We start from the raw sequence: 16,862 nt of genomic DNA, 5'->3' as shown, positions 1-16,862 counted from the left end.
CAATATTAGCAATGCATAATTTAACTGTATTAATTAATTAATTAATTACCATAATTAATAAAAATATTGTTAATTCATGAATTACTAATTAATTATATCAAAATATCGTTAATTAATCAATAATATTTTCATAACTATTGTTTATTAATTAAATAGTTAAATAAATGTCATAATTAATGACAATAATATCTTTAACAAAATATCATGATTAATTGTGGTATTTATTTAATTATTTATTTTAGATATTTTGGTAATTTTTGTAAGCATGTGGGATATTTTAGTCAAATCGGGTTTAAGGAGGCCAAAACAAAATTATAATCTAATGGTGGGTATTTTGGGTTAAGAAAGTGAAGGGTGGAAATGGATTTGAGTATATACAATGGTTTTACGTATACAAGCCAATGAGGTTGACAAAAATGGAATCTTTTTATATGGAGGGCAAATAAGGATATTTTTGGCTAAAATTTTACAAGGTGGTAGGCATTTTGAATCGATTGGTGGTGTCATATTGGCCTAAATAGGCTCACATTAGGCGGATCTAGAGGAGTAGTGGTTCAAATAATTTATTAACTTTGAAACAAAATATTGGTGTGATAGAGGAGAAAATGAGGGAATTTTTTGTTAAAACTTGGCATGGTGGAGTTTTTGAGCATTATGGGTTGATTGGTATGGTCAAATTAGCCCATTTTTGCCAAGATCGGGCTGATTCAGAAAGGATTTGATATGGTCAATGCTAAGCTTTGAAATGGAATATTGGTGTAATGGAGGGGCAAACAAAGGTTTTGGGGCTGAATTTTTGCAAGTAAGGTTTTTAGGGTGTCTAGGATCTTATGAAAACATCTGTTTGATTTTGGAGAGCCAAAATCATGGAAATTTGGGTCAACAAGAGCATCATAAATGAAATATCCATTCGATGATGAGGCAAATGGGGGAATTTTAGGCTAAAAATTTATGGGTAGATGTTTTTGGTGTATCTAGAGTTCAATTGTGTGGTATAATTGATTCAAAGATGTTAGGATAAAGGAGATTTGGGTTATGGGTGCTTTAGGCTAACAATAGGGTTTAAAAGATAATCTTGGTTTGATAAAAGAATAAATGAATGGGAATCTTGGGTTGAAATTTCAGGGGTAGATATTTCAGGAGGTCATAGGTCTGATGATGGTGTTCATGGATTTTTAGGTACTTTAGAAGGATCGGAATGGTCTGATTCAATGTTCAAGGTAAATTAGGGTTTTGATGGAAAATTGGGCAAAAACCAAGTGCTGACAATGGGGTTTCTAGAGGTATTGGTCTCTTGGATCATTTGGTGGGTTTGATTGGTCCATAAATGTTATGATTAAGGGAATTTAAGAAATGAATATCTTGGTTAATGAGATGACCCAAATTAAAATCTTAGTGTGGTGAAGGATTAAATGTGGGATATTTGTAATGAAATTTTGTGGTAATGTGTTTATAAGTATATAGGTCTCTTTAAAAGCCATTAACTCTAATTTACAATTTGGTTAAAAATATATCCTCTTTCAACTAATTCATTATACAAAACAAAAATAAATATGATAAGTAAATTATAATTTAAAATTTCTACATGCGTTTATTACACCAACTTACCTATAATTTGCAACAGTCATACTTTAGTATATCAACTTTAAAATGTACCACCACATTATCTTAAAGTTCTCTCTAAAAAATTGCACTTCAGCACATAGCGGTTAAGGAGACCATGTTTTGTGCATCCATGGGTGCACTGGACGAGTGCACCCTCGAGTGAGAGGTGAACACGTCATCTCATCCATCTTAAGTACGAATTAACGGAAACTTTCTCTTTACCAGTCATTTGGTTGGTTGAACTAACCATTTTTTACTATCCTCCATCGAACCCATGCATCCATCGGCGACTCACTGCACACCGACCGCGGTGGCGGCATGAACGTATAAGCCATCGGCAATAAGAAAAAATCCACTATCCCCCCACTCTCCCTCCCCTCCATTATCCCGTCCGATACTCGTCCACTCTTTTGAAAGACTACATCAGGTTTTCGCCAAGAGTTGCTCCAATTCAGAATATTCTTTGTATTAACTGGAAATAACGCAGAAGGAGAATTTTGAGAGAGAGAGAGAGAGAGTTTGGGAAGAGCCTAAGCATTCAGATTGAGGAGACGTTGCTTGAGTGGATAGATAAGCTTCTTTGGTACAACAAATTGGAGAAGCATTTGAGGATAATTGATCCGAAATGATTTCACTCCTCCAACCCAATAATGCTAACAACATCTTTAGATCGATCAATAACAGATTAACAAGGCTTTTTATGTTTTGAGGGAGGGAGCCGAATTGCAGTGGAATACTAACAAATCACATTGCGACGATACTAATTGCAGCAACAGCCATGTCGTGCCTTCATGTCCTGCCATTGCTCATTTCTTCTCCGCCAATGTCCCTACCATGATCTTCTCATACCCACCACCGCTACCACATACGCCACCAGCGCCGCCTGAATTGGCCCCCAGGCTTGGATTATACATGGCCAATTCCGCATACGACCCTTTGTAGACCTTTTGTTCGGTGTCCATTAAAGCCACCCCATATGGGTATCCATTGTACGACACATGGGATTTGTTCACCGCTTCAAGTGCTGCATACTTCAGTTTCATGTTATAATCCAATACAACTCTATCGTTGCTATAGCATCGATTGGCCTCGTTGTTAATCTTAACCACACCGTCTTCGTGGTCATCATCGCTGAAGGTCATGCCATTGTGATGGGGCTCCGAAAGTAATGGCACATCATTGTCTAGTAGATCGTTGGGACCAAATCTTTGGGGAGGAAATGGGACCGAATCTTTGGGGCAACATCTCCTATCAAACAAGATAATGAAGGGGAGGGAGAGCAGGGGGACAGTGGCTTTTTTTTTTCCACTGCCGTTGGCTTATGCATTCACGATGCCGATGTGTAGTGAGTCGCTGATGGAAGCTTGGGTTCGGTGGAGGAGAGTCAAAAATGGAAAGGAGAGTAAAAAATTGTCGGTTCAACTAGTCAAATGACTGGTAACGGAGAAAGTTTCCATTAAGTCGCAGTTAAGACGAATGAGAAGACATGTTCGCCTCTCATTCGAGGGTGCACTCGTCCAATGCACCCATGGGTAGTAAAATTATCAAACTGTTGTTTTCCCTTTCTTCTTATATAGCCACTAACAAATAAAAAATCCAGTGATGAGAAAACAATTAATAATTTCAAATCTCACATGAACACCAAAGTCTACAAAATCGACGACATGTAGATGTCTTCCCCTTCATGGTATGTAACAAGCAAATAGAAGATTATGGGCTAACCTATACATGTAGATGTCTTTCTCTTTCCCTTTCATCCAATTTTATTGGGATTTGGTTTCTAGAGGCAAGATTCAAAAGACAAGAAAGGGTCAGGGGTCAAGGTGTGGGTGTGGGCGTCGCCGCGTCGGACGACTAAACTATCCAAATTTGCAATTTTCTTAATTCACAACATCTTCAAAAAGAGTTATATAACATTATTGCACTCCGGGTTATTCCATTCCCCTATCATTTTACAACAAATTTTTTCTCATAAACTCAAAAATCATCTGAATGGTATGGAATAGAGCCATCAAAACACTTAGGTGATCCAATTCTTTATTAGTACAATTGGCTAAATTATTAGTATCACATTGACACATTCAAAAAATGTGAGTTTTTCTAAGATTTGGCCATGTGAAATTGTATAACTCTTAGCAAGTTCTATCTCACTTGCAAATAGAGACTTAGGTAGAATCAACATGAATGTTGAATCCTACTGAATCACGACTAGGGTTTATTCATGGTGATCCTATTTTGCTTCACCCCATTGTTGGTAAGCAAGATTATGGGAGAAAAAAACGAAAACAAAATTTTATTTTATTTGTAGTTGGGATCCGAAAGGGGATGACCAGTGACCAATTTTCTTTCGTTGTGTTTTTTTTTTTTTTTTTTGAAAGCCCTTAGGTACCTTCATTCAACTTTCAAATCTCAGTTACATCCTTGTTCAATAGAAAAGAGATAAACTCAAGAGCATAGGACCAAGTTTGAGGAAGTTGACAAGTAAGAGCAAATTTACCTAAGTGGTGACCTACCTAGTTACCAGATGTAGGAGTAAAAGTAACTGAAGAACCATCAACGTGATTGAGGAGACTCCTACAACTAGATATTAGAGTAAAAATACTCCAAGGAGGATGAGAGTTTTCCTCCAACAAGAGCTTAATAACTATTTCATTATCACCTTCAAAGATGGTGTGAGAGAATCCCATGGAAATGGAAAACTTTATACTTTCCAATAGAGTTGTGGCTTCATAAACAATTGGAAGCAAATGATTGAGAGGAATAGCTCACGCAAAAATGAGAGATCCCGTGTGGTCCCTCACTACAAATGCCACACCTGACCTCTAAGAGAAATTGGCTCCATCAAAGTTAATTTTTAAATGGCCATTGGGTGGCTTTGTCCAGTACTGGCTAAATCAATCTATTTCTTGCAGGATCCATATTGTTACCATGATGATTAGAAGTGACCAATAAGTTCTGATGAGCGAAACCAGTGGCGTGCTGGATAATCATATGAGGATTCCATGGGTTGTTATTGAATACTAAAGCATTTCTTGAAATCCAAATATGCCATAGAAAATATATGATTTTCAGTAAATCAATATCAATGATGAGCCTTGATTTGAAAAGCTTTATCCAGATTGTGATCCAACTAGCAATACTCATGTCAGTGGTTACATCAGAACGGACAACAATGTCCACACCAAACCAAACTTGCTTTGTCAATGGGCATTTGAGAAATAAATGTTTAAGGGATTCATCATCTTCATCACACAGAGGGCAATAAGTATTTATGTGTTTAAGCACCACTTGCAATCTTCTTTTAATAGGAATAGCATCATGCATTATTCTCCAAATGAAAATATGCAATTTAGGTGGAATGAACTTTAAACTCAAGAAATAATGCCACGAGATACCATCACCGAAAAGATGGGCAAAAGAATGTAAGGTTTTTTTTTTTGTTAGTAGGAATTTGCACCCAGAAGTTGTATAATTTCCATGTGGTGTTAATGTCCAAACCAAAATATCTTCTATTTCTTCATTTGGGATTGGGAGAGACATATTATATATATGGTTAGTTACAGTGGTGTCAAAGAATAGGTTCACCAGATCACGACGCCAAATCATTGTAAAGTGGTCAATTAAGCTTGCAACCTTTAAAGGCATATGTTGGTGATGAACATAATTTAGTTGAAAGCTACAGGTAACCACAGACTTTCAGTAATGTTAATATGCCAACCATTGGCCACCAGCCATCGACAACCCTTTAGAAGGTATGGTTGGCATTTCAAAATGCCCTTTCAAATATATGATGAGCCACTGTTGATTTTGGCACGCCAAAAGTTTGAGTTCTTAATATATTTGGCATGAAAAATTTTTGCCCACAAAGAATTGGGATTGCTCAAGAAATGCCAATTTAATTTTATAATGGGAGCCACATTCTTCAAATTTGTATCACAGAAGCCAAGTCCAACAAAATCCTTTGGTAACATAAAGGATTACCAGGTTTGAAGATGTAAAGTATTGAAGTTCGAGTCTAACCACCAAAAGTTACAATAAACATTGTTCAACTTATTACAGATTGTTGCCGACAATAGATAAGTTTGTTTTATATATTGTGGCAAAGCTTGAAGAGTAGTAGTGATGAGCACACTTCTTCCAGCATGAGAGAGAGTATTCTTTTTCCAATTGACGATCTCATTTTCAACTAATCCACAAAATAATTCCGTTCCATAGTTTTAGGTCTACCTAAGAAGAGAAGACCACCCAAATATTTATCCCACCGCTTCATAAAGGATACTCCAAACTTGCTAGTTATTTGAATTCGTATTCTTCTATGTGTATTGGTGCTAAAGAAAATGGATGACTTATTAAAGTTAACCTCTTGTCTAGACTGGTTACAGAAAATATGCAGAACATCAAGAATACGGGTTGCCTTAGTACAACTGCATCTCCCAAATAGCAAAAGATCATATGCGAACATCAAGTGAGAAATATGGATGCCAATTTTGGTGAAATTGAAGCCATGAATCCCCCTTAGTTTAAGCTTGGATTCTAGGAGCATGGACAACATTTCCATACACAAAATAAAGAGGTAGGGTGATAATGGACAGTCCTGTCGCAAACATCTACTTGGACAAAAAGAAGTGCTAGGTTTACCATTTAGAAGCACCGAAAAATTGGGTTGTTGAGATGCATTGATAAATGAGGTTGCATATTTCATTTGAGAACCCGAAGTGATGAAGAACAATGTGCAAAAAAGACCATTCCATTTTATCATAAGCTTTAGCAAAATCTAGTTTAAGAAGAAAGTTTCCAACTCTACCTTTTTTGTTTCTTCATGTTATGAAGGACCTCTTGAGTGATAGTTGTGTTATCAGTTATGTTTCATCCAGGGGTGAAAGCACATTGAAATGGGGAGACCAGTTTGGGGAGGATCGGCTTCAGCCTATTGCAAATGACCTTGGCTACAATTTTGTATAGAACATTGCTTAAGCCGATTGGCATGAAGTCTTTTGCATTTTCAACTTTCTCAGTTTTTTGGATCAAACAGAGGTAAGTGAAATTCACATGTTTGATATCCTCGAGATTTTTTAAAATATGTTGTACTCAAGCTGTGATGTCAACACCCACAATGGACCATTGATTCTGTAAAATTCCTGCATGCATTCCATCTGGCCCAAGTGATTTCCAAGGTCCAATCCCACATAAAACAGCCTTAACTTCCTCAGTGGGGGGAGTATGATGAAGTAAATCATTATCTTCAGGGGAGAGAAACCTATCTTAATTTGGAACTTGGATATTTGATAAATCAGGGCTAGTAGAAGTAACTAGATCTTTAAAATATGAAACAAGGGTTTGAGGTATCTCATCATCATTGGTGGTCCAATTTCCAACATAATTTTTAAGACATTAAATTCTATTATTTCGCCTTTTGTTGATTGTAGAGATATGAAAATATGTGGTGCATCTTTCACCATGCAAGGTCTAGTCAACATTGGCATTCCGCTTCCAATAAAGTTATTCATGCATAAGCCAAGATTCTAAATCTTTTTGAACTCTGAAATGTCTTGAAAAGTTTTTGGAAAAGCTGGGCATGATTGAAGATGAAGCAATTTTGGTTTTGTATTATATATGTGTCTAATGATAATTCACCCCTAAAAGCTAATTGTTAGAGGGAGCGAATTCAAGTATATATATATATATATATATATTACACAACAACATCCCATACTACCAATGTGGGATATTTCACATTAGCATCCCATATTACTAACGTGAGACAAATGGATCATAACATTACTCAATACAATGCTTGTAGTTTTTTTTTTCATAATTCTTTTATATTGCTATCAAATGATATAAATTCTTATATTCCATGAGTTCACAACTAGTGAGAGAGATTCCTTCAATGAAGAATGCAAGAAATTTATAAATGAGAGAGTAATTTTGGAAAATGGCATTGCTCTGATTCACAGCTTCTAAAGAGAGAGTAGGAAAAAAATGTTACCGTTCGCTACTCAACAAGTCTCAAGTAAAAAGACAGTGAATAGTACATTCTTCCAAATGCTAATTTTGGGATTTAAAAATGTCTCCAATCACACCCAGGACATTATGTGTGTGAGATAACTGATGAAATGAACAGTTGAAACAAAAATAAATCAAAACTTACACTCAAATCATTTGCACTACTATAGTTTTACATCAGTGCAAATTAAAATAACATCCCAAAGTACAAATTTGCTTACCCATATAACTTCCAACATAATCTACAACGTGCATCTCAAATATGTATCGTACTATATTTACTATTCTTAGCTATGAACCTTCGTTGTCTTCCTAGTTCCCACTACTGTATGGACATCGTTCATATAGAATTTACATCTACATTGAAGCATTAACCACGCCATTCCACTAATCAAATAAATTAAGTAAAAACTGTATTACACAAAAAATCATATAACACCTTGAGAACATAGCATCCAACAGGGAATATATCTCCATCAATTTAACATACAAGTATGAGAAATATTCCCAATATAATTAGGGGTGATGGTTGATTGGGCCAAGTGGGCTTTGTAAGGCTATAACCTAGGTCTGGGCCTTGCTCAACCGGAAGAGTTTTGGCTAGTCAAAGTACCTCATGAATTTTGACGAAGATCACTTGTTTGGTAATATCTTTTATAGTACTGGTTGATTGGCCATAATATATATTTTTTTTTCTGGTATCATAGTTGAACCCCATTGGTAAATATATTAGAGATATTGCTTGAAATACTTCTCCTAGGGTTGCAATCTTGACAAACCCAACCTGAGCCCCCATCAAGTTTTAGTGTGGGCTGGGCTGAGTTGGATAGATCAGGCTTGTCTTCAAACTTGGTCCATGCTCGGGCCTTAGGCCTAATTTTTAGATTGGGATTGGGTTGAGCTTAAACCTGCCCCAACCCATTCAACTTGCACCCTTAATCTTCCATTTTTTACATTTTCTTTATTTTTGTTGTCTTTTTTATATCATAGACTTCTTTTTTTTTTATCTTTTTAAAGCAAATTTCATCTTTAACCCCTGACCTATTTTATATAGGGGGTATGACGAGTTAGGTCTAAGTTGGCATAGGGTAGAACAAGAATAGACGTGACAAAAAATATCAAGGTCCTCGAATTGAACCAGACCCTTTATATATTATGGCTCATCAGATGGGGCCTGAATCAGTTTGTGACTGGGTCCAAAACCGATAAAATTGGGACGATAAATTGGGAACCAAAATCGATCCATCGGTACAGATTATGGAACTAGAAACCGGCCCAATCCCACCGGGTCGGCCCCGATCCATTGAGATCCCTATTTTTATACCTGCAATTCCTGTCCATGCAGCATCGTAGATTCATGCACTCGATGGTTGATTAGTGGAAACGGGCATATAATCATCAATTCTATCTATCCCTTTTAGAAAAAAGAATCCTATTTTAGTGGTTATGATTACGTTTCCAACCAAGGAGACACATATTATAATGGTGGGAGCGGAATATATTATTAGTTCTTTACGGCGGCGTGGTCGTTTGGGCGGTAAATTGAAACCGCCAAGTAGGAAGAAAGAAGAAGATTCCCTCTCTCTCTAATTCTCTATCGCCCGGCCCGCATACATAGCACACACATGACACAACTCTTAAATGAACGAGGAATGCCGGAAAGCCCTCCCGCGCCGGTCCCCACCGCATCACATTTGAATTTGAAAAAGAACCACCAATTGAGAGAGTAGAGTGAGGGAGCAGCAGTATAAGCAGAATAACGCTTGTCAACGCGCTCCTGCGTATTTTCAAAAAACCAAAACCAGATTTGAAGTTTGAAAACATTCGCAGTCTTAATAAACCCTAAGCTTACACTATTCCCATTCCTCTTCTCTCTCTTCTCTCTTTCGGTCTTCCCCCTTTCTCCCTGTCATCTCCGACTCTGCACAGATTTACAAACACTCACTCCATCATCTTCTCCTCTCCCTCTTTTTTTTTTCGCTAAATTATTGACCAGAGAACAATGAGCGATAATATGGAGCCTGGGCATTCGTCTCAGTTTGTGTTTCCACGAAGAGACGTGACTGTTATCTGGTCTTCTCAACCTGACGTTTAATTCACAATTGAACATCCATAGGTTCAATCACTTTTTATTTTTCTCAATTGTCTTTCGCGGAAGTGGAAACCATCATGGAAGATCCATCTGGTTCGGAATCCGTATTGGGTCCACCACTCGTGAATCCTAGATCTGATCCAAAGGTTTTTCTTTACCTTTTTTTTTTTTTTTTTTCTCGGAGGAGGTTTCATTATTTTTATTATTATTTTTTTCTGAGAATCTAACTCTTTACAGGTTACGGTGCTTATTTTTCTTGTTTTTCTTTTCTAGCCGTTGGCGGAGAAGCGAGATTGTACAGAATTGGGAGGAAACTCAGAGCTCGCTCCAAAGCGAATTAAAATGAGACATCTCGAATCACTTTATTGTTTCGGGGCAAATTCAAGTGAGTTTCCATTTTCCCGCTGTTATTTTTCGTCATTTGATTGGGCTCCAAGCAAGATTTTATCCTGGAAATGCATTAGCTGTTTAGCACCTATAGCTCACGTTCTTATGTGGCTTCTCTCTCTCTCGCTCTCTCATTTTCAATGATCAAAAATTCTTGTGTCAGAAGATGGTTTATCTAAGATGCGTTTCTGGAATTACTGTTTTCCTTTTTTTTCCCCTTCTTTACCTTCTCTTTTACGTTTCTAAAAAGTATATCTTTATGCTGGGTTAAACGTTCCTTAGTATATGAAGTATGGTTATTCAAATTTCTGCAATGACTTTCAATCAACAAGGTTTTAACTTTTGATTTCATGTTTTATTTAGAACTTCATTTTGAATTGTAGCACAGGAACACAATTGAAAATCTTGTCAAACACCCATTTTTTGGTCTGGTCTTACTATTTTCTTCCAAACTGCTTATTTAATGCATGGTTGGTTGTAATTCTAAAAGTCTTGCGAGGAACTTTGGATCCTCTTTGCTTATTTGTTCAGCTCGCTCTACATTTTCCATCTTCAATTTCATTTGTCTGTATATTTCCTTATACACACTTGAAATTCCTGGTTCTAAGTTATAATTCATCTTGCAGTTAAGGAAAACCATTATGGGGAGGAATCTTTTTTAAGGAAAGAAACCACAGACCGATTACACCTTGACATAGAGGAGACATCCCAAATCATGCAAGAGCCTTCAACCACAATTTCAGATGCATTCCAGGCAATAACAACAGGAGGAAATGAGCATTCTTTCTTAGAGGAAGCCACTCGTTTGAGTTTAGGTAATGTTAATGTTGCTCCAAATTCTTTTGATCTCAATGCCAAAGCGCATGCTGCTAATAACTCCATGCATGGTGAAGCATTACTACATGTTGACGATATTAGCAAGCCATCTTTGCTTGCAAAGCACCAGAAAGATCATGGTGGTAATTTTACAGCTTCAAGAGGCACTGGGTTGGATCTCAATGCAACAGATGTCTCCAGCTCGGTTGATCAAGAATCATTTTTTCCTTATGAAATTTATGGTCATGTTAAATCCAGAGAGGCTTCAGAGTGTGGGAGCTCAACCGGGCCTTTGGAGGAAAATGATTCATTGAAATTGTGGAAAGAGATGAAGCAAAATGGTTTCCTCTCATCTTCACATGGAGGCATACCGGTGCCTAAGCAGCGTGGGAGGAAAAGTAAAAATGATGTGCTCAAGAAAAAAATGGAGCTTGCAAAGAGGGAACAGGTTAATAGATTCACGAAGATTGCGGCCCCTAGTGGGTTACTCAATGAATTGAACCCTGGGATCATTAACCATGTGAGGAATAGTAAACAGGTCCATTCTATAATTGAGGCCCTAGTCAGATCTGAAAAGCTTGAAAATGGTCACATTCAAAGAAGATCAGAAAGCCATTTAAAAAGAGGAAAGGAAGTAAATGATAGAAAGAAAGACCCAGAAAATTTTCATGATTCAGGAATTAGTCAACCTAATCATTCTCATGAAAATGAACCTTCAAATACCATATCAGGAAGTAGGAAGGCTCCTTTATCCTTGGATAAACAAACTGTTTCTTTGAGTTCAGATCATAAAGTTGGACATGGTGAAACATATGTAGTGGAGAGAAAGATTCATGACAAAATTTCAGGTGCTTTGAACTTCACCTCTGAATGTGCTGATAGTGCTCTTACAATTAAATTGTCATCAGCTACAAATGTTGCATCAGAAGATAACAGCTCTGTGTCTAATGAGGAGCCGGTGAATCAAGCGAGTGTTTCTTCTCTTTCTGTAAAAGGTCAGTTTTAATATTAGGCATAAATCTCTTAACATATTATTATTCTCTTTGTAATTCATGCCTAGTCCTACACAGTGTTCTGAGTTCACAATGGGAAGAGATACAAAATGTAAAAGCGTGGTGGTTAGCAACCGGCTCCCTTATGAATAGGACACCCCTGCAGGGAGGTGTTTGGCAGTACTAGGAGCTTGGTTGTCCATAGAGTGGCTCACGGGGAGATTATCTTGGTTGAAAATTGATCTGGCCTTAAGTCTTTTTTTTTTTTTTTGGTGGTTATATAAGTCATTCTTACATATTCAACAGGAAAGGTAGTTTTACACATAACATAGTTTAATGGATGACTTAAAAAGAAATAGTTGTTAACACCTTAAGCTGATTTGGGTGTTTACTTGGTTTCTTAGCTGCCACAGTAGCTTCTCAGTGGTTGGAACTTCTTTATCAAGACATCAGAGGACGTCTAGCAGGTATTTCTATGCTTTTGTAGAAGGCATAGGAGATTGGCAATGAGTAAAGATATCCTTAGTGCAGCATATTTATGTTGCTGTCTTCTTTTATGTGCAGCATTGCGGCGCAGTAGGAAGAGAGTTCGGGCTGTGATTCAGACAGAACTGCCTTTTCTAATGTCAAAAGAGTTTTCTTCTAACAATGAAAATGATCCATATTTGAGGCAGTCATCCATTGATGGACATCCCAACATTGCAAGTCTAGAGATGCATCAAGCAAAGTGGACTGCCTTGTTTGATCAAATGGAAAATGCACTGGCTGAAGAGGGGAAACATTTGGTGAGTCTAATAGAAAATAGTTGGATTACAGGCTCATTATTGTGATTTTGAAAAAAAAAACAGTTGCAAGAGGTACTATTTTCAGGAGATCTGAGTTTTACTTCTCTCCATTTCCTGTATGTACACCTGCTTTAGCATTAGGATCATGCATTTGATGGTCCCAACTAGAAGATTTTTTTTAGGTACCCAGAAGTTCTAGCAGATTATCATAATAGTCTGCTCTCACATTCCTTTGGACTAGACAGCAAAATTTTCTGGAGCCATATACACAGTGAATCAAATGATGAGAAATCCAATTAGGAAAATCTTTTTCACCCAGAAGATCTTTGTGGTTGGAAACTGTGTGCTTAGTTGCTTACCATGTGTTGATGTTTGAGTCATCTGTTTTTTTCTCAAGAAGTACCTTGTGCTTCCTCCTTTTTTGTTATTCCCCCATCAAAATGTATCTTGTTTATTAGAATTGGCCTTAATCTTGTGTCTGGGGACACAATGACTTGCCATGTCTTGCATGTCTTGGAAACTAAGATTCACCAGGTTCCCACCCTGTAGATTGGATATTGGACAATTTGTTTTTAAGGTAAAATAAAATGTTTACAAATGGAAAACCAGATGGTTGAAGATCATCTAAGTAAGTTGATTTTATAAGACCAATGTTAGAACTGGACCCATATGGTGGACTGATGGTGAGTCCCAATCCTAGAACCATGCAATACTTCTATGGTTCCTGGCCCCAGATCTAATATGCTCACTTAAGAGTTAATGAATTTGAGTTTGTTCTGTCAATAAATGTTAATTCATTCTGTTTGTTTTTGGTAGGCATATAACTAGTTTTTTGGTTTATAAATCAGGAACACTGGTTGTATCAAGTCAAAGAGATGCAATTGCATTGTGAACAGGGTCTACAATGTGTAAACTGGTTTACAGCAAGTGGTTTGCCACAAGTCGGTGGATCAGATACTGAATCCAGGTAAAGCCATCTCTTTCAACATTAACATTTTACATTATTATAGTTTCTTTTATGATGCATTGGTATGCTTTTTTTTCCAGTTAAAAAAATGTGCATCAGTTCAATTATTATAGAGTTTTCCTGTTAGCTTTCTGTTGCAGGGTTGGATAATGTGGTGTTTATGGCATTTTATTTTCTGATTCAAGAGAACAAAACAAAATATCTAAATGATCAGGATTTTTTTGCCTAGAGAAGCTGTCTATATATATTCCTAGAGCAATGAAATACCAATACATATAAATAGGTTGAGTAGCCATGGTCTTCTTTCTATCCACCTTTTTCTATTCATGATCTGATTGGTAGAATTCAGATCTGTACTAGATCCAGAATTAGTTTAAGAATAACAGTAGAAAGAGATAGAAGAGAGAAGAAAGAAGAAGAGAAGAGAAGAGAGGGGAAGAAAAGTTTGGTTAGAACTAGAGAAGTCAATCTCTCTAGTCAGCCAGTTTGATATTTATGGTTTTCTAAAATAGAATATAAAGACTGTTATGCCCCTACTTAAATATGGGACACATCACCTAAGTTGGACATTACATCACACTCCCAACATAAAGTAAAAAGACCAAACTGCCCTCTACAGCCGACTCTAGCAGTAGTCATCTCCACAAAGCATAAAATATTTTCCTGGATTGTTTTGATATATTGTCTTGATCATTTAAATGAGGATATTCTGTTAAGCTTTTATATCATCTAACTGGTCTTCTGATCAAATTTCAATAATGAAATCCATAATAAGTTGCTGTTGGTCTCTCTGCATACCGCAGGTTGGTCATTGCTCACAAGGCCAGATGACCTAATTGGTCTCAAAAAATACGTCAACTATGTTTTCATTTATCTTTGTATCTTTAGACACAAAAATTGCAATATGTTAAACAGCTAAAATATTAAAACTGTACCTAGTCTATTCTTGTTGGAGGTCATCTTGGTTAGTTATTTTAGTTTGCTCTGAGGTAAGATTAGGTTGGTTGTATACATTATGCTGCTCTTTTGGGTGTTAATTTGATAACCATGCAACAGATTGTGGGTTTGACATGGTAATCTAGTCTTTTTCATAGTTGTTTTTGTTGCATTTGGAGTCGAATAGGTTTTCACAACCAAATTGCTAATTTCTTTTGCAGATTAAGAAAAGCAGACTACTCAGAGAGGGAATTAGCCATAAGGGCAGCAGCAGCTTCCATTTACTCCACTTGCAACTTTGTCATGTCTACAGAAAATATGTCCTGTTTCTAAACTTGTCCAAAATCCAAATCCTCCACAAATCAGGTTAATTTCTAAATTAATTGGATCATTTCCTAGTATTAGTTTCACTAATTTCAATTGTGCATTTATTATTAGTCAACGAAATAGTGATTCAGGTTTGCTTTGGTGTAACATTAGAAGCTATAATTGATAATTTGTGTTTCGAGTTTTACTGAAAGTCAGATTTTCAGCATTGGCCAGCACGGGGAGATAATCAGTGTTATTGGAATTTTAATTGTCAAATAAAAAAGATTATGGAATATGTGAATTATCAAAGTATGAAATTCCAGCTATTCGTATATGTTCTAATTTTTTGGAATGAGTTTTTGCTTTGAAACTTTGTCATCCATCTGGCTGTTAGGATTGTCAATGAATTCCAAAAGATTGAATACCCAATTCGACTCAGATTATCTTGGATTTGGATGTTAGAACTTGCATCCTATTAATAATTGGATTTCGTGTGGATTTAACCCCATTTGACTCAATTAAAATCAGAGTTTGATAAAAAATATTTATTTTATGTATATATGTAGTATAATTATGTATATAGTAATATAAATAAGTATTATGTATAATTATATAAAGTTTATAAATGATAAATTTTAATATTTTATATTTATATACATTTATTATATATAAGTTAAAAATTAACTTACAATACATTTATCATGGAAGTGGCATTGCAACTTTGCAAGCAGGTTTTTTTGACTGCAATGGTCATATTCAGCTTATCCCTTCGAGATGTATACCTCCACCTCAGGGAAGCTGTAACCGGCATTGTCATTAGTAACTCTCATGGTCAATTTATATTTGGATGAGCAATTCGGTTGCCAGTTGTTTCTCCACGAAGCTGAAGCCTACTATGTCCTTCCATTTGTGAGAGGTTTAAACTTTAAACTTGTCCCGGATTCAGGTTGAGAGTGATTGTCTTAATGTCTTCGACGAGTGAAACTTCTGTTGGAGAATGATATTTTGACTTCATCCGTCTCCTCCTCATTGATGCCTGTAGAAGTTTAGTCAACTCTTGGTATGTCCGCATCAAAAGATCCTCAGAGTAGCACATGGCATTGCACGGTTCGCTTGTTCTGTTCAAGCCATCTACGCTTTATGGAACCAGATTTCATTCATGCTTGTTGAATAATAGATGCTTTATTCCTTACTAAAAAAAGTAAAATAATTAGTTTTTTTTAACTTTGTTAAATTTTTAGTCATTTTAAACACGATAGTTGTGTCATTCATTAATGTAAAATTCCATATGATACAGATGCGGGTTAGGAGTTTCATTGGACATGGATGCAACTGTATGGTGTATACGATCCGAATCCGATGTATTTACAGCCCTAAGTGGCTATTCTTTGGCCCACGCCCCACGCTTAAAAACTTCGACCGAAACTCTATACAGCTAACAGGTCAGGTCATGTATGCTTGATCCAAGATGTACCTGCGGATGCTTATGCATACTTGCATCGGGAATCTGGGATCGTCTGTCCTCGGGAGACATCTCAAATCTATTCCCTCACAACGTGCGAAGGTGGAAATTGCAAATTTTCTATTTTTATATAATTTTAGTGAAGTAAAAATTAATTTAAAACGTAAGAAATTTTCCAATTGTATCGGGCTTCCCGCTTCCTGCGTCTTTTCGTCTCCCATGTGTGACACTAATAACGTGTTTGGGATCGATGCCATTTTCTCATAAAATGGTACAACATTAATGCTACATCAGAAATATGTTTTCTGAGGAAACACCTGCTGTTTGGTACATCATCTTTTTTCTCAGACCACGCCTTAAAATCAGAATTGGGAAATTAATTCTCCAAATGTATTAATCACCACTTCCTATATACACAGCACCCCTCCCCCAGTGAATTGGAAATCTTCCCCCTAACACTGACCCAAACTGATTGCATTGAATTCATATCAACTCCCCATAGGAC

At 36.5% G+C, this 16,862-nt stretch overlaps 1 protein-coding gene and 1 pseudogene across 4 annotated transcripts; one reads left to right on the top strand and one right to left on the bottom strand.

Annotated features, from left to right (window-relative positions):
* Positions 1 to 2,006: 2,006 nt before the first annotated feature.
* On the bottom strand, positions 2,007 to 4,929 carry LOC148868027 (uncharacterized; annotated as a pseudogene).
* A 4,213-nt stretch (positions 4,930 to 9,142) lies between these two features.
* Positions 9,143 to 16,671, top strand: LOC148868026 (uncharacterized). 4 transcript variants are annotated; one of them, XM_088967740.1, is made up of 8 exons: positions 9,255 to 9,849; positions 9,977 to 10,088; positions 10,717 to 11,901; positions 12,303 to 12,365; positions 12,463 to 12,683; positions 13,532 to 13,650; positions 14,808 to 14,952; positions 16,193 to 16,671. In XM_088967740.1, exons 1-7 carry the CDS (start codon positions 9,781 to 9,783, stop codon positions 14,917 to 14,919), a joined length of 1,881 nt encoding a protein of 626 aa, XP_088823866.1. In that variant the 5' UTR covers positions 9,255 to 9,780; the 3' UTR covers positions 14,920 to 14,952; positions 16,193 to 16,671. The 4 variants fall into 4 exon arrangements, with proteins under 4 accessions (XP_088823865.1, XP_088823866.1, XP_088823867.1 ...); XM_088967741.1 differs by lacking the exon at positions 16,193 to 16,671 and having other exon boundaries at positions 10,717 to 10,905; positions 10,984 to 11,901; positions 14,808 to 15,237; XM_088967739.1 differs by lacking the exon at positions 16,193 to 16,671 and having other exon boundaries at positions 9,143 to 9,849; positions 14,808 to 15,237.
* Positions 16,672 to 16,862: the final 191 nt, after the last annotated feature.

This window comes from Nelumbo lutea, chromosome 2 (assembly GCF_056320005.1).
Source record: "Nelumbo lutea isolate HS-2025 chromosome 2, American lotus-T2T, whole genome shotgun sequence".
NCBI lineage: Eukaryota > Viridiplantae > Streptophyta > Magnoliopsida > Proteales > Nelumbonaceae > Nelumbo > Nelumbo lutea.
This window is presented reverse-complemented; position numbering and strand designations above follow the sequence as displayed.